The sequence below is a fragment of the Hemicordylus capensis genome, chromosome 5 (assembly GCF_027244095.1).
Source record: "Hemicordylus capensis ecotype Gifberg chromosome 5, rHemCap1.1.pri, whole genome shotgun sequence".
NCBI classification, from domain to species: Eukaryota; Metazoa; Chordata; class Lepidosauria; order Squamata; family Cordylidae; genus Hemicordylus; species Hemicordylus capensis.
The window spans coordinates 5,880,629-5,903,499 of NC_069661.1; the positions used below are offsets into that span (position 1 = coordinate 5,880,629).

Genomic DNA, 22,871 nt, shown 5'->3' on the forward strand with positions numbered 1-22,871 from the left:
TCCCAAGTTTGGGAATCCCTGCCTCATGCAAAGAGAAAAATGTATCATTTTGCCTCCCTGGACCCAAACTGGAAGCACAGATTCATGCACTTTTGTCATGTATCCACTGGGCAGGGTGAACATCCATGGGATGGGCCCATTTTGAGTTAAAAATATTAACATTACAAAACTATTTAACAAGTGATTCAGTACAGTGATTCTGAAACAGTTCAGAAAAAGCAGGGGAAAGAAACATTCTAGTCTCCTGTACAGAATGTTTCTCCAGACATGCAATACTGGATAATAATTCATACTAAAACCACATTTAGTGATGTTTCAGCATCAGAGTGAACAAAGCAAGAATGGGCTCCAATAGTTGGCAACTGAAAGGGAAATGCATAATACAAGTTTGAAAGGCAGGCAGTATCAGATGGAGATTACAAACCCAGTTCGAGGCTAATGCAATACTAAGCTCACTGTGGTGATGGACGCAGAGGAGGAGAGATAAACAAGCATTTCTAAAAGAGGGGATTTCATTAAAGGGAGACTAGTGGCCTTCTTAAATGGGATTGCACAGGCAATTTATGCCCAAAAGGCAAGGAGACAAAAAAAGAAAATGAAATCCAACACCATCAGTAAAAAGTCAGCCATGAAACTTGTGGCTACTTTTAATTGTAACAGCCCGCAAGAAACAGTGAGCAACCTTCAATCTAGTTAGTCATGACTAACTTAACTCCTAACATTTAGATGAGACTTAGTCATAAATAACTTAGTTTAGATGTTGCCAGTGCCAAGCATATTTTACTTTTATTCTTGTATCTCCTTTTGTTAGTTATCCTACATAGCTCCTAAGGCACTAGGGGGAATACACTGAACCTGAAGAGCTCATGTAACTAATTTTAAAAAGATGCCTTCAAAAGCAATTTCTGTAGTCTAGCATTTCCCACATCTACACAATGAATTCATATCAGCCCATGTTGGGCAAGCTCAAATGTTAATATTTTCATGCTCAGAAATACCAGAACCACCTCCTGGAAAATATGCATCTCTATGGCAATAATGAGCATCCATGTCTGATAATGCACATCATAAACACCAGATCTATTCTCAGGCATAGAAAAAAAGCACATTCAACTAGTAATTTGCGGTCAATAGCCTCAGAAGCTAGGATTTCCATTAAGAATGCCAAACTCACATTGAATCCCACAAAAATGTTTTCATAGTTTAAAAGAAAGTTGTTCTAATAAGAACTAATCAGCCTACTTTCCTTTCACTATCTCTACAAGTGGACTAAATTTGCTTCAAATCGAGGTCCACAAGTTAGATCTCTTGCACCTAAAATGTTCATGTGTCTACCATCTTGAATCGGTGTGGATGACATCATCACGAACTACGCTGTTGAGGCGTCCCTGTGTGTCACTCATTACAACTGTACCTAATTTGGTTTAAATTTGTTCGACTGTCTACAAATTAGCCCGCTTGTGCCTCAGATGTTCACATGGCCACCATCTTGAATTGGAGTGGATGACATCATCACATCACGCCATTTGGGCATCTCTATGTGTACCTACAGCTGTAGCAAATTTGCGGTTCACAAGTTAGCCCACTTGCACCTCAAAAATTTATCCATCCGCCATCTTGGACTGGGGTGGATTACATCATCGCAAACTATACCGTTGAGGTGTCCCTACAACTGTACCCAATTTGGTTTATACTGGTCCAGGCATTGCAAAGTTGAGGGGGGGGGCCACACCGATGGGGACGAACACACACACAGACACACACAACGTTGGGTGATCTCATAAGCCCATTGGGAAGTAGGCGAAAAATGGTTATAAGGCCAAAGTAACATGCCTATTGCACATCCTCAGAAATATGTCCCACTGAGGTAAAGTGGATTTACTTCCATATAAGGATGCAAATAATTAGTCTTGATATCACTTGTGAATTACTCAGATCTATTTTAAATCCTCATCACACCCGATAAGATTGCAACCACAATCAACCTGTATAAATCACTAGACATTTCTTAAGACCTTAATGCAAATTAGTTAATCATTAACATGCCAAAATAATGTGGCTAGGTAGGAAAAATCTTGAAAACACGGAACAGAAACTCAGATCACAGTGATTATAAAAATAATGATATTATTAAGGGGGGGGGAGATGAGAAAAATGTATTTTCACACACTTCTTAACATCACATAATCCTCTTTGTACCAAAGGTGCACCTCAACATTTATGTAAACACATGATTCAATGGAATTCCTTCTTATTTGAACTAAAAGCAGTTAGAAACATACCCTGAAGCATAGTGTTGTGAGCTGCCCAGAATACAATTTGTTATGGAGCTGCTAACCAATTGTGTTTGTTGTGTTTTATTTTTATACTATCAATTATAGTATAAAATCAAACTGATATGATTTTCCATATCAAAATAGACAGTTCCTGTGTTGGACCTATTTTGTCATACAAAAGGTAATCTAATAATAAAGCTATCTGGCTTCAGATTAGCCAGCAGGTCATCCATGGTTCTCCACATTAACTGTTTAAGAAGCCCTCTTCAGGACTCTAGTGGCAAAGATGGCAGCAGCAAAATCCATTCTGATTGCACCTCCAGTAAGATAAGTACTGATGGGCTAGTCAGCAGGTAGCCATAACAGTGCCCATGTATTAGAACCCCAAATGGTTAACTAACTAGTCACACTGCTGTGCCTTAGGCTTCTGACTTTGTGCCACTAGTCCAGTACCTTTATCTTCAGCCTCCAACCCTTTCCCTCCTTCAGGTGACAACTTCAAGCCTACCTGTAACTACTGCTATTACTTGCTTCCTGTTGAAGCTATACCAGATAGTGTTGATGTTTTGCACAAGTCTGTCATCTTGTTTCATTCTCTCAGTGGAGATCATTTGCTTCCCAACCAGGTCAGCTGCATGAAAAACAACAAAACATACACAGACAAGACCAACAAGGGACATACCAAGTATCCCATTCCTGAACACTCTTTTGTTAACTTATGGACTCAGTACACAATCAAATTCTCCGGGACTTCCCAATATTGTTTCTACACACAGAAGTTAAGAAAACCATTTCTTACTGGAGACAAGACAGACAACTGTATTAACAGACTACTGGGCCAAGTTCTGAAGCAACCACCTGAACATTCCAGGTGAATGTTCCACCTGAACATTCCAATTCAATTGCTGCCAACTCACATCAACGGTTAAGACCCTTCCCCTGGATAAAGATGTTATTTGTACAACAGCCCACCAGATGAAAGGCATAAGCAGTAGTATATTGTACTCTGCAATAAATGTACAAGCTCCAGATGAAATCCAAGTTTCCCCATTACTGCTCTAAGTTGATGTTGATGAAATTAACTATCCTCTTATATATGAATAGTTACAAACATATTTCTCCCTGAAGAGGATCTAACAGAGGTTAATTTCCACCTTTATTATATTAAGGACAGCTGGCAACTACAAACATAAGTACAAGGCCCTAATCAAAGCAAACTATGTATTGCCTAAGGTACCAGGCAATCTCCATTAACAACTGCATTCCACTGAAAGTAAACCATATTTACCTAAATACAAGACGACTCTGAATTTAAGACGAGACCCTTTAAAAGTAGCGGTTAAATACAGGTTGTATCTATAACTGCCCAAAAGGAAGTGGACTCTGAATTTAAGAGGACCCTCTGGTTTCTAACATCAAAGCACTTGGTAAAAAGCAAGTCTTGGATTCAAGTAAATACAGTATTTGAATCAGACACAACTTGTGCACAACACCAGTGCCTGCCTAGAAGAAGCTCATACGCTATCACAGACAGGAGACACAAAAATGGACCTGCAACAGAATACTGCAGTGTATCCCTGGAGTGCAAGTGTTCTCTGAGTCTGTGGCCGAGCATGGTGAAACAACAGAAGTTAGCAACACACACAGGAATGCCTGCTCTAACTTGGGTGTTATTTCATATAAAACTTTTTTTTCTCTGGGTGTTTTTGTGGAAGGAGCAGTGCTCAGTACCAGGTCCCTTTCAAAGTCCTTCCCCTCAGAAATACAAAGCTGTGAAATGGCTGGTAAGATAACAAAAAGATATTCACACAGCTTGAGAGAAAGTTCCTCAAGCTGATCAATGTCCTGCTCTTTTTGTTCAAGCCCTCCTCACCCTAGGGTTCCATTACCTTCGTCCATCTGCTCCTCTGTTACCTATTAACTGCCTGAGCTCCAAAACATTCTATCCTATTTACTTACATGAGGGCTTTTGTGGGGACAGATGGGTTTGGCCCCCTTATGGGTTTTTTCCCTTCAGATTTTTTTGAACACGAATGTATCTGCAGGTCACCTCAAATCTGCTGGTACCCACTCGCCTACAGCTGCTCTGGTTCTGTCCATTAGAGTCTCAAATTTCACCACTTGGATATAGTAGATAGACGCTAGGTCCTTTCTCACCCAAACACCAAAGTAAATGTCAACACCAGTTCTGTTTTGTTTTGTTTCTTACACCTTCCCTGTTTAGACAGCGAGTTACACAGGTTCTCTGCCACGCAAACCTGGATTCTGCATTCATAATTCTGCCAGTTGGGCAGGGCGAGGAGGAGACATGTCACAGGTTAACATGCAGGATATGTAGCTCTACCTGCAGAAGTTGCTTTAACTTGTTCTTCAATTAGCTTTTAGTTAGCAAAAACTGGGAAAGCAACATGGAAGATTGGAGACAGTGGAGAGGTTGCAAATCGGTGGGAGGTGGGGAGAGGTGAGAGAGCTTCAGGACATCATAAAGGGCGAAGACTGAGAGGCTAAACTTCCAAGGAACAAGAACAAGCACCTGTAATCTGAGGCTTCCGGCAGCAAATCTAAATCTTGAACAAAATAACAGCTCCATCTTGTACTCAGACGCTACCACCTGATCCTGTTCTTGGCCAATAATGGAGGATTAAAATAATCATTTCATATATCAGCACACATTGAGAGGCGCTGAAGCATCCATCCTTCAACGCTGCATGTAGGCAGAAAAGGGTAACCCTCACATGTCCTAGCTGAGCTGGCTTCTCCCTTCCCCAACTGCCACCAAAGAGCTACCAGGACCATCTTGTTCTGAAGGGAGGAGACACCAACACAGCCTGTGGAGAAACGTCTGAGACCAATGGCCAAAATTTTCATTCTGTCACAATTGTGTCTTTAAGACTTCATTTTCCGAAGGTGAGATAAACACATATGCCTTATGGATTTCACACTGCAGATTTCACCCTGGCCATTTGGTGGCACTAAGAGACATGGATACAAATGGAGGATGCAAATGGATGCAGGTCATGGACACAAATGGAGTGACACCTTTCTCTGCAGATTGCTGACCTGATTCAAAGAATGAGGCCAAGGTTTTCCTCTCATGCATCGAGTCCTTTAAAAGGTAAAGTGTGCCATCGAGTCGGTGTCGACTTCTGGCATCCACAGAGCCCTGTGGTTCTTTGGTAGAATACAGGGGCGGCTGACCATTGCCATCTTCCATGCAGTATGAGATGATGCCTTTCAACATCTTCCTATATCGTTGCAGCCTGATATAGGTGTTGCCCATAGTCTGGGAAACATACCAGTGGGGATTCAAACCGGCAACCTTCTGCTTGTTAGTCAATTCACTTCCCCGCTACACCATTACACCTCAATAATCTAGTGACTCAGAATTTCCCTATCTTCTTGCCTCTGGGGCAACAAGACAACAGGGGACAGATTTCTGTTTGATGTTTGCTCTTAGAAGTAAGGGAAGGGGGGAATGGGAATTCCAAGGTTTTGGGGAATGCCAGTATAATTCCTGAACATTCCCTTGAGTGTTTGGGCAGATTCAGGCAGGCACAGGTGGCCAGCCTGCCTGTAAATGGTCGATGATGGCAGTAAAAATCCTTTCAGGAGTAATCGCAGGGGACAGAGGCTTGAACAACTAGAGCAGTGACGGGCAAACTTGGCCCTCCAGCTGTTGTTGAACCGCAGCTCCCATCATCCCCAGCCACCTTGGGATGCTGGGAACTGTAGTTCAACAACAGCTAGAGGGCCAAGTTTGCCCACCCCTGAACTAAGGTCATGTACTCTGTCTGTATTCTCCACACAGCCAATCAGATGACTTAACCTAAGAGTGCAACATGTTAAGATCTAGCTCTTACAGAGTCTTTTTGTTGCTTACTGCACAGGTTTTTAATGATGCAACGAAAAACATTATCAAAGTGATTGCCATAACAAAAACAAAAGAAATTTTGAAAAATGACTCCCTGCCTGAAATGGCTCCCAGTCTAAAAAGAAATACACCAGCGACAACTACTGGAGAGATGGTGTGATGGGGCAGGACAGGTGCCTCTTAGCCCAGTTAGCAGTGGTTATATAAATGCCAAAAATAAATTAAGCTATATCGTGGAGAGAGAATTTACATTCACTAGCTTTGAGTATATATGTTCATGACAGAGGCAGCCACTGGAGGCTGCTCGGCTGCGGCAGCAGCACTGAACAGCCATGGGCACTTCCGGCCAGGATTTCAGTTTTTGTGGGTATCAGAAACTCACAGAAGCACAGAGCTGTAGAATGCACAGCTCCCTTGCCTGTTCAGAGAGGCAACTTTGAAGCCACTTGCCCCAAGAAGTGTCTGCAGAGCAACTGTGGAGCTGCAGGGTGGAAAAGAAAATCTATTTTGATGAAAAAATCTCAAGTATTGGTGCTGTACTGTACATTAGCAGTACTGGGGTAAATAAGGAAAGATGTCCTGTTTGTTTGCTTCTGCTACTCCCTAAACCACTTTTGACCAGAGGGTCTCCTACTAAGAGGAAATACGACAAGTGCAAGGCATTACCATGGCAGTTTCATCAGCAACATAAGCACTGTTGGAAACCGTTAAGACACTAGGCAGTTTCACTCCTAAATGGGCCTACCCTATGGGACTTCTTAGCATGGAAAAGCCCACAGGAACATCTCAGATTCACCAAGGAAGAGTGCCTACTCCCTGGTTTGGGCTGGGCTCAAAAACTATTTTCAATTCTTAGAAATTTGCTTAAATCTTTGTTAGAAATCAACCTCATGCTTCTTACTATCAGCCACGCACAGGGTTGAAATGTTTTATTTACTTAAGTGCCACCCTCTATTGCTCAGTGAATAGGCCCTAGGGATTTTTCAAAGCTCTTCTGGCTTCTGCAGAGTTTTGTTTACAGAATAGGATTTTTTAATCAGAAGTCTCTGCTTCACACAGCAGAGTGCGTTCAGGAATCAGGGAACCAACAACTCAATGACATCTGCAGCAGACCTCACCCTGAATGTTAACTGTCAGTTTCTTTATAGGCCAGAATTTATGCAGCAGTATTTCTTGACAAAATACAGTGAGCACTGACATTCACCTCAAGTCTTGGATCTTTCAAACAGGAGTTCGTACAGCCAACTGAAGAGTAAAGACATTTCTCTACATAGTTGATAATTACTGAGGACAATAATTACAAACATCATTGTGTAGCGATAGTATTTCAGGAAAGATTTAGGAGTGTTTTGCTTGCAGACTAACACATTACAACTGTTTATATTACAGCCTTCCATCAAAAGGGGGGAAATCCTACTATAAGCTCATAAAACCTTCCCGCTGAGGTGTGCCAGGCTCCTTCATCAGACATTTCCCAATGGCTGGAGAAGACGCACCTCTTCACCCTGGCCTTTGGCTCAAGGTAGGGTTGTTTCTTCCACTAGGTTGTTTTAATCATTTTGTTGGGTTTCATAGGTTAATGTTTAGAATTTCTGCATGTTGTTCAAGTGTTTTAATCACTGTAACCCACTCTGAGACCATGTTGTATAGTGCGGGATACAAATGTAGATAAATATTAGCTATAAGCAACCAACAATACACTGAGTACTTCACAACACAGATGAAAGTAGATGTCTTGCAAAAAGTGATCTATTATGCAATCGATTCCAAGATGCATGCCTGACTTGCAAAGATTCCCTTCAGAAACTTTTACAAGCTTGCCGGCCCACAAACAGTGACATTAGTCATTTACGGCACACTGATGGCTGAAAGGAACCAACAAACCAATTCTATTTCCATTTATAAATGTTTCCCAGTATGGTCACCTGAAGCCAATCCTTGTTTGTCACAGACAACCAGGCAAGGGGTAATTTACAAACCTGAATCATTACCTCTGAGGTAACATATTGCATTTGTGGTAGTCAAGATCGTTTTCCACAACCATGAGTATTTTCACATCAGGTGCACCAAGTACAAAATAGAATATGGAGATAAAGAATACTAGCTGCAACTACACAAAGGCGTATTTTCTTTATATTGTGTGTATAACGCTTAACACATTGGCAACTGAGAGGTCCCTGCCCCAAAGAATCCATGTAATACCTCCGAGCTCCTTGGAGGAAGAGTGGGATTTAAAAAAAAGTAAGTAAACAAAAACCATTTTCAGTACAAAGAAAGTTGTAAAGAGGTCGATTTAAAGAAGTGAATGCAGCAGACAACACAGAAAGGATGGTAGAACACCTGCTTTGCTTGCAGAAATTGTCAGGCTCCTTCCTTAGCAGCATCTCCAGCTAAGACTGGGGGGAAACCCACTTCAGACTCTGGAGAGCTCCTGCCACTCGGGGTGAGCAAAACTGAATTAGATGGACCAACAGGGTGACTGAATAAAAGGCTAGTTCATACATCCAGAAATTCATGAATTGTGAACAGCAGAGAGAAACATTATCCTCTTTCAGAACACTAGAATGTGGGTCAACACTCCTGTTCACCCGGACTGTGCCAATAATTAACAGAGTCCTCCTGGCACCACATGAAGGCAGCTGCTCCTGCTGGACACCTCCACACACTGCTGCATGTTCTCCAATACCAGTGGAGCCCCAGTGACATCTTCTTTCCAGAGCTTTCCCCATGTAGATGGAAAGGACTCTACCTCCCAGATGTCACTGGGGCTCAGGAAGGCTCCAAGTCTCTTTAAGGGGCCCCACCAGCACTGGGAAAATGCAACACTGCACTGAGACGACCAGCAGGAATGGTTGCCTCTGCATTTGCAAAGAAGCCTGTGCCGATTCTTCGCTTCAGGTACTTGGAGCTGAATAGTTGCACAGGCCTACTGTTCACAGTTGGTCTCCGACTACTGAATCTGCACAGGAGGCAGATGTCACCATCGTTCCTTGCTTGTTGGATTCCTGGTTGCCAGCATCATCAGACTAGGTAGACTATTGGTCTAACTCGGAATGAACTGCTATTGGCTTGAAATCTTTCTTGGAACCTTTTCTTGTTAAATCTTTTCTTGTTAAGACTTGGCTTTTTACCTAGGCTTTTACATAATCGTTTTTACTGCTGCTTCTGTGTGTTTTTATCTGTTGTATTGTTTTTATGCCTGTATTTTATATGTTTTTATTTTTTAATTTTTAGCTTGATGTTTTATTGCCTTTTTATTGTATGTTTTAACTTTTGTAAACCGCCTTGGGGTTGTCTTTTAACAAAAGGCAGTATATAAATGCAACAATAAATAAAATAAATAAACCAAGTCACAGATGTTTGCACCATGACAAACTTTACCACATTATAATATCATCAAGTACATAACTCCTAACCATAGAGTATTGTATGAATACGCCCACACTGTACTTTGGAAGTTCAGAATACACTATCTCTTTGAAGTTTGGTTTGGGGAATTTTGCTTTTGAGGATATAGTAGATGAAAAGAGAATGAGAGCAAGAAAAAGATAGAGGATCAAAATTAATTGCAGGCACCAAAAACGTGAAGTCAGACAGCTAGGAGCAGCTGGTGACAAGAGAAGCTTGTTATGAGAACAGGAACTGTAAAATGCTTTACTTAAGGCTGTCTGTGCAACAGTCTGACACTGGATGGCAGTGACCTTAATTCGCAGAAGGGAATTACGATGTTTGTCAGCCCACTGCTCCACCTACCATGTTTCCTCTTGACGCGAACTCAAAGAAGGTACAAGCATTACTGTCTCCAGCACAATAAAAAAGGAACATATCAGTGGTTTTATTATGATTCCCCTAAATACACCATTTCCAACTGTATACTTCCAGAGGTGCAGAATCAGCCAGGAAGGCTGAAAGCACACCATTCACAGGCATTTCACCAGGATATTACCAGTGTTCCCACTAAGGCATGCACATATGCACGTGCGCACACACACACAGGTTTTTGTGTCCACTCAGTTTTAGATCATGCTCAGGTTGAATCAGGAAGGCCTCATTCTGAGTGCACAGGTGCACACACTGCTTTGATACTGCCACCCAGAACAAACCCACACAAATGAAAATAAATTAAGAGGGAACACTGGATCACTCAAGACCATCCAAACTGCAACAATCTGAGATGAACAATTGTAGGGTAACACTGTGCAAGGACAAGCAATTCTTCCAAAATGGCTATTAAGACAGTGTGGGTAGACTAGACAGAAAGCAAGCAGAGAGACTTTAACTGTGGCTTACAGACACAAGGTATCTTTCTTTCAGGCATTCCCAGACCTACATAGGAACATAGAAAGCTGCCATATACTAAGTCAAACCATTGGTCTATCTAGCTCAGTATTTTCTTCACAGACTGGCAGCAGCATCTCCAAGCTTGCATGCAGGAATAAGAACATAAGAACAGCCCTGCTGGATCAGGCCCAAGGCCCATCTAGTCCAGCATCCTGTTTCACACAGTGGCCCACCAGATGCCACTGGAAGCCTACAGGCAGGAGTTGAGGGCATGCCCTCCCTCCTGCTGTTACTCCCCTGCAACTGTTATTCAGAGGCATCTTGCCTCTGAGGCTGGAGGTGGCCTATAGTCTTCCGACTAGTAGACAGACCTCTCCTCCATGAAGTTATCCAAACCCCTCTTAAAACAATCCAGGCTGTTGGCCGTTACCACATCTTGTGGCAGAGAATTCCACAAGTTGATTATGCATTGTGTGAAAAAGTACTTCTGTTTGTTGGTCCTAAATTTCCTGGCAATCAATTTCATGGGATGACCCCTGGTTCTAGTGTTATGTGAGAGGGAGAAGAATTTCTCTCTATCCACTTTCTCCACACCATGTACGATTTTATAGACCTCTATCATGTCTCCCTGCAATTGTCTGTTTTCTAAACTAAATAGCCCCAGCTGCTGTAGCCTTGCCTCATAAGGAAGGTGCTCTAGGTCCCTGATCATCTTGGTTGCCCTCTTCTGCACCTTTTCCAGTTCTACAATGTCCTTTTTTAGACGTGGTAGCCAGAATTGTACACAGTACACCAGGTGTGGCCGCACCATAATTTTGTATAAGGGTATTATAATATTAGCCGTTTTATTTTCAATCCCCTTCCTAATGATCCCTAGCATGGAATTGGCCTTTTTCACAGCTGCCACACATTGAATCGACACTTTCAATGAGCTGTCCACCATGACTCCAAGATCCCTCTCTTGGTCAGTCACCGACAGCTCAGGTCCCATCATCAGATACTTGAAGTCAGGTTTTTCGTCCCAATCTCTCTCATCCCTATCTTGGAGATGCTGCCAGGGAAAGAACTTGGAAACTTCTGCTCTTCCCATAGCGGCTCCATCCACTGAGGGGAATATCTTACAGTGCTCACACACATCAAGTCTCCCATTCAAATGCAACCAGGATGGACCCTGCTTAGCTAAGAGGACAAGTCATGCTTGCTACCACAAGAGTAGATCTCCTCTCCTTGGCTAATGCATGGAAGGGATTCACCAGTTGTGCTCTGCTCAGCACAAAGGCCTTCGCTCAGAGACTCAGCCAGAAGGAGTGTACTGAATGCTGTCCTTTCTGAGATTACAGATTATTATTTTTTTATTTTTTTTCCCATTTTATATCCCGCTCTTCCTCCAAGGAGCCCAGAGTGGTGTGAAAGAGAAACTCAAGAATGTAGTACAACAACCCTGTGAAGTAGGTTAGGCTGAGAGTGAAGTGACTGGCCCAGAGTCACTGGAAGTGACACTGAAGTTACTGGCCCAGCAAGTATCATGGCTGAATGGGTATTTGAACTCGGGTGTCCCCGGTCCTAGTCCAGCACTCTAACCACTACACCACGCTGGCTCTTGAGAGCCGTGTGCATGCTGAAACATGAACCAGGATCTGCCCAAGATGGATAATGAGAACTGGCAACCTTGCACTAAAGGGTACACTTTGACTCCCATGCACTCTTTTCCAACAACTCTTTAAGCCACTACACTAACATAAAAGAAAATTACCTAAACTGAATGGGAGAAATGTGCACTGGATTAAAACTGAAGATTTTGGTCAAGGCTCCTCCTGGCAATTGTGTTCAGGCATAGGTAGCCCCTACTAACTGGGCCAAGCGCCACCTTTTAAAGTGGTGGCTCTCATATTTAGCACAGGAAGAAGCAACTGTCCCTATTCCACCCAGCATGGTCTCTCTCCAGTAGCTGTTGCTGGTGTCTTCCTTTGTGTTTATTTTTAGATTATGAGCCCCTTCTGGACAGGGAACCATCTTCCCATTCCTTTTGCTATGCAAACTAATATATGAACTTTTTGCTGAAAAAAGCAGCATATAATATTTTAAACATTATCACTATCCAGAAAGCTTAGAGAACAAGGGCTGACACAGAAAACTGCAGCCTCGGTGACTAGTGCCTTATTAAGCGTGACAAGATCTGGAGTGGAGGTAAATCTAGAACAGGAGAAACTATACACATAACACAGTTCGAAGCTTTCTGCCTCAAAGAACACAAGTTAGTTTTTAAAAGGTCACAGTTCTGCTGGACCATTTGCTATCTACCACAACTACAAGCAACAAAGATTAGATTTTTTTTTAAAGAACCCAAAGACAAAGACAAGTTGCTGTATTTTTGTAATATGTATGAGTTCAGACACACACATCATAAAAATCAGATGTGTGAGAAAGCATTCCGTAAGGTAAACAAACTGCATGCATGAATGTTATTCAGTGCCAATGAAATGTTAGAGCCCCTGAGACAATGGGACAAGCTAGATGCAACAAAGAAGATTTATGATTGGGCTCTCCTGCATTTAAAAAAAAACTGACTGACAATCTCACATGGCTGATTTGAAGACTGGGGGAGAATTTTAAATCTATCCTGGGGGAAGGGCAAGCAAGGAACGGGTTAAACATCCTCTCCCAGAATACCGCTTCCCCATCCTGAGAACATCTGCATAAGAGGCTATCTCAGGCTTCCTGTGCCACAGTCTGCCTAGAAGAAGAGCCAGTGCCCCTTAAAGCAGCAAAGCTGCAAGAAGCTTTTGCCATCTTTATGTTTTAATACCCAAATGTTTAGTGCTTGTTCGGGTTATAAGAGAGTCCAATTTATTGCAGTTGGTGCCCAAATTATTTTATTCCACTAATGATCCACAACCATATTCTGAGCCTGAAATTAGATTTTGTTTTATTTAAAATACAAGACTCTCAGCATAGTTTGGCCAAAGGAGCAGTATAATATTCATCTGTAACTACTTCCACTAACTCAATGAAAGTTATTTTCCCCTTCCTTTAAAATACCCTGTAATTCCACACTGGAATTTAGCAATGTTCTCCCCAGAGATAGTTGCACCTCATACATTTCTTTCATTAGTGATGAGGCTTTCATGTACAAAGAGCCCCTGGTGGCGCAGTGGTAAAACTGCCGCCCTGTAACCAGGAGGTTACAAGTTCGATCCTGACCAGGGGCTCAAGGTTGACTCAGCCTTCCATCCTTCCGAGGTCGGTAAAATGAGTACCCAGAATGTTGGGGGCAATATGCTAAATCATTGTAAACCGCTTAGAGAGCTTCCAGCTATAGAGCGGTATATAAATGTAAGTGCTATTGCTATTGCTATTGCTAAAAGAAACCATGTAAGCAAGCTGCAGCTCAATCCTGTATTTCTTTACTAAGAAGCAAGTTCTGCCAAGTAGAGTGGGACTTCCTTGCAAAAGTGTACCACCAACTAGAGCCTCAGGCATGTAATGGCATACAAAAAGCAAGGATTTGCAAGTGTACACACACACAGGAGATCATCCCAAACATGGGACTTGCATTCAATTTCAAGACCCCAAGGTGCTACACAATACTTTATGCAATACTTTGGGACTGCAAAAGGAAAGCACAGTCAACAAAAGGGAAATTGCTTTCGCCACCAGCGCCTGCCCTCACATAGAAGTGTTGCAATAAGCAGCACACTGCCAATTACTTCTCACCAAGACAATCCACTCAATCTACATGGATGTTCTTGTACTTCTATTGCATGCTCTCCAACTACCAGAGCTCTACTACTGCAAAGTTTTCAGTTCTCAGATTATGAATATCGATGACTCTATCAGATGGCATAGGCCTTTCGTTTCTATCTCATGGAGATACACTATCTCACACAGTAACAACCACCCTTTTGCTTCTCGAAAGCTCTAGATCAGGGTTGTACATCTTCAGCTGTTGGACTGCAACTCCCATCATCCCCAGCCACAGTGACCAATAGTCAGGGATGACAGGAGCTATAGTCCAGCATTTGCAGGTGAGTCCAATTTGTGCAGCCATGCTCTAGATGCTTGTTACAGCCTTATCCCAGGCAGCTTTACTCAGAAGCAAGTCTAACTTTGTTCAATAGCATTTACTTACAAATAAGTGCACATAAGATTGTGACTTTTACTTTCAACTAAATGATCTTGTTTCGTATCCTTACACGGGCAGAGAGCACCAGTTTCTTGATTCTAAGCAGACATTTCTGCAGCACAAAAAGGCATGCATGCAGCATCATGGCTGAAGGTTATATAAAGGCTTTACTGTATATGTTTAATTGTTATTGCAATCAGCTAGCTTGGGAACTACAGAAAGTTCTCATTTTTAATTTCGAACTTTAATTCAAATTTAAATCCTTTTTCATGGCAATTTAAATCAAGGAAACTTAAAACACTTATTTAAATCAATGGCCCTGCTTAAATCTGATTCACACTGTGTATCTTCAGCCATGCTGCTACGTTCACACCAATGTTCCCCACAAGTTCAGTATGAAGGGGTGGTACAAACACACACACACACACACACACACACACACCAGGCAGCCACGACTGGCCACAACTCCCTAATGTGTGCCTACTGTGTTTCTCCTCTCCTTCACACCCACAAGCGACAATGGAAACATGATGAATACATGACTGCCTCCATAAAGTGTGAACTGCCTCCAAGTTTTTAATAGCTGAATGGTACTTTACTATTCATGAGAAGATGGCAAATGAATTAAATACATCTTCCTAGTAGTAACCACATAGTCCTTCATGTAACCTCCAGGGCTACTGCCATCATATCTATGTACAACAAAAGCCACCAAGTGCACCAGAACAGAAGAGTATCAATACGTAGGGAAGTTCTGACAGTAGAATTGTATCCTAAAGTAAAATGCAAATTGCTAAAATCAAAACATCCCACATGCATGCTTTGTTACTCAGCTGTATTAGTCATGAACAAGAAAGACACCTGCCATTTCCACTGCCATTAAAAGCGGCTTTTGTAATACTGCCTGGATATTAAAGCAATCACTTCCACAATCAACTTTAACTCTGCAACAGACAACAGTCCACAAGTAAATCACAACACTTGTTGCATATAGTGTAACGACAAACCTCTCTGACAAGTAATCAGTTCACACTAGGACCCAAAGGGGAATGCGGTATAAACTAGGCTTTTCTGCACACATGGGCATGCGCACACACACACACACGTGCGCACACGCACACACATCTGTGTGTAACAAACCCCAGTGATGGAATTCCTGTGCAGGGACACAAGTTCATTTTCAGAACTTGTGTTCATTTTCATTTTTGTGGCACAATTCACTGCACCACAGATACTCCGATTTCACCTTTCCAATGAAGCCAGCACTCCACAAAACCATTTTTTAATACTGGAGAGAACAAGTGGACTCCCAAGCCATTTCTGACCAGCACCACCCATTGTCCACCCCCTTTGCAACAACTATTTCACCCACATAAGACATGCCTGCTGTCCCAGGATAACAGATACATGGTGTTCAAGTAAAACCCATCATCATCATCCTGACCTCTGAACCACAAGCCTATTCATGCTTCAGTATGTCTTCCCCACTAATACAGACAGACACTGCACTGTCCTTCCAACCCTCTGCTGGTCCTTAGGGAAGAAAGGCTTGCCAACTGTTTCTGATATGATCTTACCCTACAACACAATGAGTCTTGTGACAAATCTTATTGTGGTGTGAGCTTTGGTAGGCTACAGCCTACTTCATCAGATGTTGTGATGAAGATTAGCATGCACACACCCACCAATACACATACATACAAAGGACACTTGTTTTATTATCCCAGACCAAGACCAAATGGAGAATGAAGACCCAGAGATATACAAAAACAAATCCTTTTGATGATCTCACTCCCGTGTTACAGGTCCATCTTGCCCATGACAGCCTGATGCCCAAAACAAGCCAACTTTCCCTGCACATCCAACCCTGACCTTATCAACACACACCTCTCTGAAACCACAAGCTACCCAAGGGAACCAGGCCTTCATACCTATATTGGATAACTGCTCACTCCTTAGCTGGCCCACCCCAAATAATCCCAAGCATGTCAGCACACTGTACTACTACCACCATATGCTGCACTGCTCCATTTCCTTTCATGCATCTGAGAAAAGCCTCAGTCATGCATTGACCCTAGTGAGCCAAGCTGATGGAAGCCTGGTCAGGACACCATTACCTCACTCTCCAGACAAGCAGTCATGAAAGTGGAAGGAGGACTCCATTCCCAACACACTCCCCTCCCTTTCTCTTAGGCTGGTGAATCACAGATATGGTTTATTATGCATGGGGAAGAGAATCCAATCAATCATCGAGTCTGAGCCCAAAGACAGATTATCAAACGCATAAAGCATCTGCAAAAGATTCAAGTCCAGCCTCTCTTGAATGCCACAAAGAAGAGAGATTCCTCAGCCTCCCTCAGCGGCACAGTCCATTGCTGAACTGTTCATATGGCCAAAGTGGTGTGGTGTGATTTGTTTTGAAATCTTTTCTGTTTAAATCTACTGCTTGAAACAAGGTAAACTGCTCTACTCAAATGCTTCCAGGAAACTCAGTCTCTTCACCATCTCCACAGGGCAACGATCAACTCTTCCTATCCTAGCAACATTGGCTATACATTCATTGAGCCCTCATATTTGACCATTTTCTAGTCATACTGAGTCAATGCTTTATTAAATCATAAACTGACCACCCCAGAAGAACCAAATGCACACAGCACTTGACAAATACAGCACAGTTGCCCTTCTGCACAGAGAATTCAGAAGGCCCATCATTCATTTTCCTGCTATCCACAGAATCCCACAAACGTACCACTCCTTCTGCCTCCCTGCATCTTATTTTTTATTTATTTTTACACTTATATCCTGATCTTTCTCCGAGGAGCTCAGAGCGGTATACATGGTTATATTTATCCTCACAACAACCCTGCAAGGTAGGTTAGGCTGAGAGATACATGACTAGCCCAGAGTCACACAGTGAGTTTCATGGTTGAATGGGGATTCAAACTCGGGTCTTCCCAGTCCTAGTCCAACACTCTAACCACTATGCTATGCTGGCTCTCTAGAATTGGGGCTGGCTTTTCCTTCTGTTTCTATTGCACAGAGACCACTAACAGGTGCCACTCACTTCTGACTCGCCTTCACCCAGTCTTTATGAAATTCTCAAGCCCAATCAACCAGCCCACCTCACTGTGTCTACCAAGCCAGGCCCAACACCTGCAGTACCACTGGATGCAGATCCAGCACGTCTTCCCCAGCCAATGCCATCTTGAGCCCTTTTCTCATCCTGGTACCTTGCTGCTCACACATGCAAACCTCAGCTCCACCAACTTTGCCTCGTTCAACTTCAAAACAATCTCTCACCCGAACTCAAGTGAGATAACTCCCTCATCCCTCCACTTTAAGCTTGGAGAGTGAGAGAAGTAAACAACCTCTCATCTGTTCACCTCTGGAGAGTTATAAGAACATAAGAACAGCCCTGCTGGATCAGGCCCAAGGAAGCCCATCTAGTCCAGCATCCTGTTTCGCACAGTGGTCCACCAGATGCCACTGGAAGCCACAGGCAGGAGTCACAATCACCACCCAGCAGAGAAATTTATGGCAACAAGAAATGGTCCCTTTCAAGTCATCAATATGCCATCAAATTACTAATTTTGTGGACAGATGGGGCTCATTTTTAAAAAAATTAAAAGGTTGGTTATTTCTATGTGCTTAACACACAGAGCATTCGGTCCTTCATGATTAGCCACCCCCACGTGTTTTCTATCCGCAGGACTCCTATGTCTATCAAAGCCCCCAAGCCCAGCTCTCTTCCCAATATAGTTCCTTATAACCCCACATCATAGCATATTGCTACCCATTTGCCCTCACCAGAGAAACAGAACATCAGGGTTTTTCTACTACTGCCCTCACTTACACACACCCTAAAGACCAACAACAACTTCCCTCCATGCTTCTTTTATGCCTTAACAGAATCCTCAGTGGTAACTCTCCACCCTTTTTTTCAGTGCCTCTTAACTCAAACTCAGGCCCAATCATCCTGTTTTCACCCTAGACTCATATACTTCACATTTCATCTGCAGGACCCAACAGAGAAAAATGTGAATTTATCTCCTAAACTGCACTTGCCTGCCAAGCTGCTCACTGAATCCCTGGCACCATTTCCTGTACCACACACATAATACTGTGGCCCAGTTCTACACCCAAGGATTTTCTCATGCTCATCTGCCCTCTTAGTCAGGAGAAGCCCAATCTCCCACATGCCATAGCTACTTCACCCCAACATGGAAGAAAACCCTGAGCCACCAATTCATGCCCTGCATCAAGACTAGTGCCGCATAGGGGCTAGGACCATGATTCACCACTAAGTTCCCTGTTCGAGTACAAAATGTGCTTAAGGAAGTCACTCTGCCTCAGCCCCTCCTCTGAAATACGGAGATAATGATACAGGCCCATAAGGATAGCCGAGATAATCCAGCTGATGCACTTTGAACATGCAAAATATGTTAACAGGATTATTATGACCTTTTAACCCCTCTGCTCTGCCTCCCACACTCTTTCAGCCCCCACCCTCACCCACATATCTTCCTAATACGTAATATACTGAACATTTACAGAACACCTTTAAGAGCATTCCACATACGTTATCTTGTTATGATCTTTATCACCACCCTGTAATGCAAAGTCATTATTACTGTCCTCATACTGTGGCTGGGAGCAGGAGAGGGAGAAGAAACTGAGCCTGACAGGTAACAAGTAACTCTAAGGGTCACCAGGCAAATTCACAGCAAAGGCAAGAGATTAACCAGATACTTCCCCATACACTACAGGCATGTCCAAGACCTTACTGCTAATACTGCAAAAATGGCCAAAACTCTATGTAGAGGAAAGAAGGCAAGACATTCTATTTGGCGTGCATCCCGCTTTTTGCCAATGTCCAAGACCTTGGCATTTATTTTCAGTTTCTGTTCTGGATGTGCACTTAAGTTCATTCCTGACAATCATTTTTAAAAGTATACTGTAAAACCAGGTGTCTGCTCATGCTCCACCCACCCCGACCTGCATTCTCCCTCTCAAACATTACAGAGCTGGCACTATTTCTAGTTTATAGACCACACCTGGCTATTTTAGGGGAAATACCAACAACAACAAAATTCTGACCAGTGCCAGGTTTGGGGAGCATGTTACTCCCTCACTGAATCAACTGCACTGATCACTGGTCCATTTCCACTGCTGATGATCACTTTATAAAGTCCTAAACAATTCAGGACCGTAACACCTAAGCGACACCTCCCCCGCCATAGAGTCTGCTCACTCTTTAAGGTCATTTTGTTGAGTCCTTTGTGTGTCTATTTATCTTCTGAGACACAGTTGGCAGGGATGTGGGAGAGGGCCACTTCTGGCATGGCACCAAGAATGTGGAACTCCCTGCCCTGGGAAGGTTTATTTGTCTACTATTCTGCCAGTGTTTCAGTGTCGCCTGAAGTTGGGTTCCCCCCCCACCTCCCCCTGGCAAGTCTTTTAATTTTCCTGTTGCAGATGGTTATTTCTGTTCAGTCTTGGCTCTTTTTAGAATCAAATTGCTGCTCTTATATTTTGCAGATGGGGGAGTAATGTATTTCTGAAAAAACTGATTCTTCCCCGTTATGCAAGCTGGCTTGAGCACCTCCTTTCTGGAGGTGGAAAGGCAGGGTGTAACTCTAATAATAGTGATAGCTCCACCCTGCTCTTCCCCTTGCCCTGGAACCCTTTTCTCCCTTTCAGACACCCCCTGGACCTCCCATTCCATCGCTTCAGAGCTCTTTCACAGAGCTGCCAACCCTGCAAGACTGGCCTGGAGCCTCCAGGAATCAGCATCCATCTCCAGGTGACACTTGACAGCAAGCAAGCCTGAAAATTGTAATAGCTTGAAACAATGAAAAATATTTCATTATTTCCTAGGGGCAAGAGATGCCCCTAGGAAAAATATTTGGAGCGGAAAAGCAGGATCTCCAGGCACAGATTCCAATAACATTGGCTAGGGATGTGCATGGAACTGGTGTGGGCTGGCTCAAAGGCGGGGGCGGAGATAACTAAGGTCAGGGAGAGTGCACTTACCCCCCCCCACACACACACACACGTACGTTTCCCCTGCCAGCACTCACCACCCTTCCACTCCGTCCTCTCCTCAGACCAGAAGTGACTGGAAATAACCCAAGCGCATGCACACGGTGCACGCACACAAGCAATGTGCACAAGCGCGGGTCACTTCCGGTCCGAGGAGAGGACCGGGCAGCAGAAAGGTACGCTATCACCCTGCCGGGCCGGTTTTTAAAAGAGTGCCGGCGGGATAAAGGCAGCAGGGGGGAGTGCACCCTCCACCACCCTTAAAGTTATCCCCCCCACCTTTGAACTTTCCAAACCACCAGGTGTTCAAACCTGTTCAGAAGCCTGCAAAAAGGCCTCCAAACAGGTTAGTGCACATCCCTAGCATTGGCATCCCTAGGGGAGATGGAACCTTTTATTTTTTTCTCTATGTAAGCCGCTTTAAGGACTTCTGTTGAAAAGCAGTATACCAATATATTAGTAGTATACAGTATGTGAACTTGCATAATGCAGCTTTTTTGTCTATATGTAGTAGTATTTATTCATTGTCAACTAAATAACAAAAGTATAACATACAAGATATTTTGGCTTCGCCTTCATCAGTTACTTTGATGCTATATCATGATGGTATAACATCAGAACAACAAAAGGAAGAGGAAGCTGAAACATCTTGCACATTTCATTTCTCTGGGCTCATCAACAATACATGTATACTATTCATTTTGATTAACTGCATTCTTCTGGGATCCAGAAAAGACTGGTACAGAGTGCTGCTATTTGCAGCTTTAACCCCCCCACCCCTCTAGTTGTATATAAATATAGTAGATGTTTGTAAGAAAGGCCTGAAAACATACCTTTTTAGTCAGGCTTTTACTTTCCAGTTTTAAAGTTGTTCTGGAGATTTTATCTGTTTTAAATTGTGTTAAATGTTTTAATTGTTGTGTCTTTGAGATTGTGAACCACCCAGGGCCTTGCCTATGAGGTGGTATAAAAATGCATTGATCTATCTATCTATTATTATTTACTTAAGTACATTTATATACCACCCCATACAAGAAAGTCCCTGGGCAGTTAAGTCAATATTAAACAAATACAAACAAATCAAGTAGAAGGGGGGTGCGCAACGAAACAGCCCCGACCTCGAGCCCCACCAGCCTGCCGGGACCCCCGAGCTGCTTCCCCCTCCGGCCCCGCGAGCGAGCTGAGCAAGCCCCCGCCCCGCCTGGCCCCTCCTCACCCACCGGAAGCGGCCCCCGCAGTGCTGGCACTGGTCCCCGACCCAGCCGGGCTGGCACTCGCACTGGCCGGTGCTGGGCTGGCAGCGCCCTCCGTGGGCGCACGGCTTGGCACACTCCTTCCCCTCCGCCGCCGCCGCCGCCGAGACGGAGCCTGGACCCCTCAGGAGAAGAAGGAGGAGAAGGAAGAGGGCGGCGGCCAAGAGCGAGGCCGGCCGCCCCTCCAGGCCCAGCCGCCTCCGGCTCCGCCGCTCCATCGCCTGAGGGACAGCACTGAGGAGGAGGAGGAGGTGGCGGTGGCGGCTGGCTGGCGCGAGCGCGCGGACGGACGGTGGCCGGCGAGGGCTCCGGCAGTGGCGCGGCCTCCCGGGAGCGACGGCGGCCCGCGAGGCTCACTCTTCCTCTCTCGCTGCGGCGCTCAGCCTCTCGCTGCCTCCCCTTTGCTTGCCTCCTCTCTCGCTCGCAGACACAAAAACACTTCTGAGGAGGCGGCGGTGGGGCATCGCGCGTCCACTCCCGATGACGTCACAGGCCGACGGGGGATCCCGGACAGGGCGCAGAAGCTGAAGATGCTAGAGTTACACATCCTGTTGCCCCTGGGAGGGATCTTCCGGGGCAAAATTTTGGAGGGGGAATGGGACGATTTAATCTATCATATACGATACACACAATATTGTATGCCAGGGGTTCTCAGACGTTGTTGGAGTACAACTACCATCATCCCTAGCCACAATAGCCTTTGGATGGGGGTGATGGGAGTTGTAGTCCAACAACTTCTAGGAACCCGAGGCTTAGAACCCCTGTCGTATACAGTCACCATCAATATATAAATACAGTATACAGAACTATGGAACGCCACAAAACCATGATAAAGCACGAACGGATGTTGATAAAGATCCACAACATTTGGAGAAAGGCTGTCTTTTTTAAATAGGTCCATTCATATCAGCAGATGTCCAGTTCTCCAAATAATGTCTTTGGCCGCATTCCTTTACAGAAGATACAGATACCTTGATCTGTTATCCAGTATCTCCTAGTTCAAGTCGTCATCATTTTACTCCTTG

The 22,871-nt window shown here is 43.9% G+C and overlaps 1 protein-coding gene across 4 annotated transcripts in view; it reads right to left on the minus strand.

The window, feature by feature from the left end:
* Positions 1–22,338, minus strand: part of ATRN (attractin) — a 231,788-nt gene extending 209,450 nt beyond the window's left edge. For 2 of the 4 annotated variants that reach the window (XM_053252987.1, XM_053252988.1), the window contains exon 1: positions 21,814–22,337. In XM_053252987.1, the coding sequence (XP_053108962.1) occupies positions 21,814–22,064 (251 nt within the window). In that variant the 5' untranslated portion in view covers positions 22,065–22,337. Of the gene's footprint in view, positions 1–21,813 lie in introns of all 4 variants that reach the window. The other 2 variants (XM_053252986.1, XM_053252989.1) reach the window with 2 other exon arrangements.
* Positions 22,339–22,871: the final 533 nt, after the last annotated feature.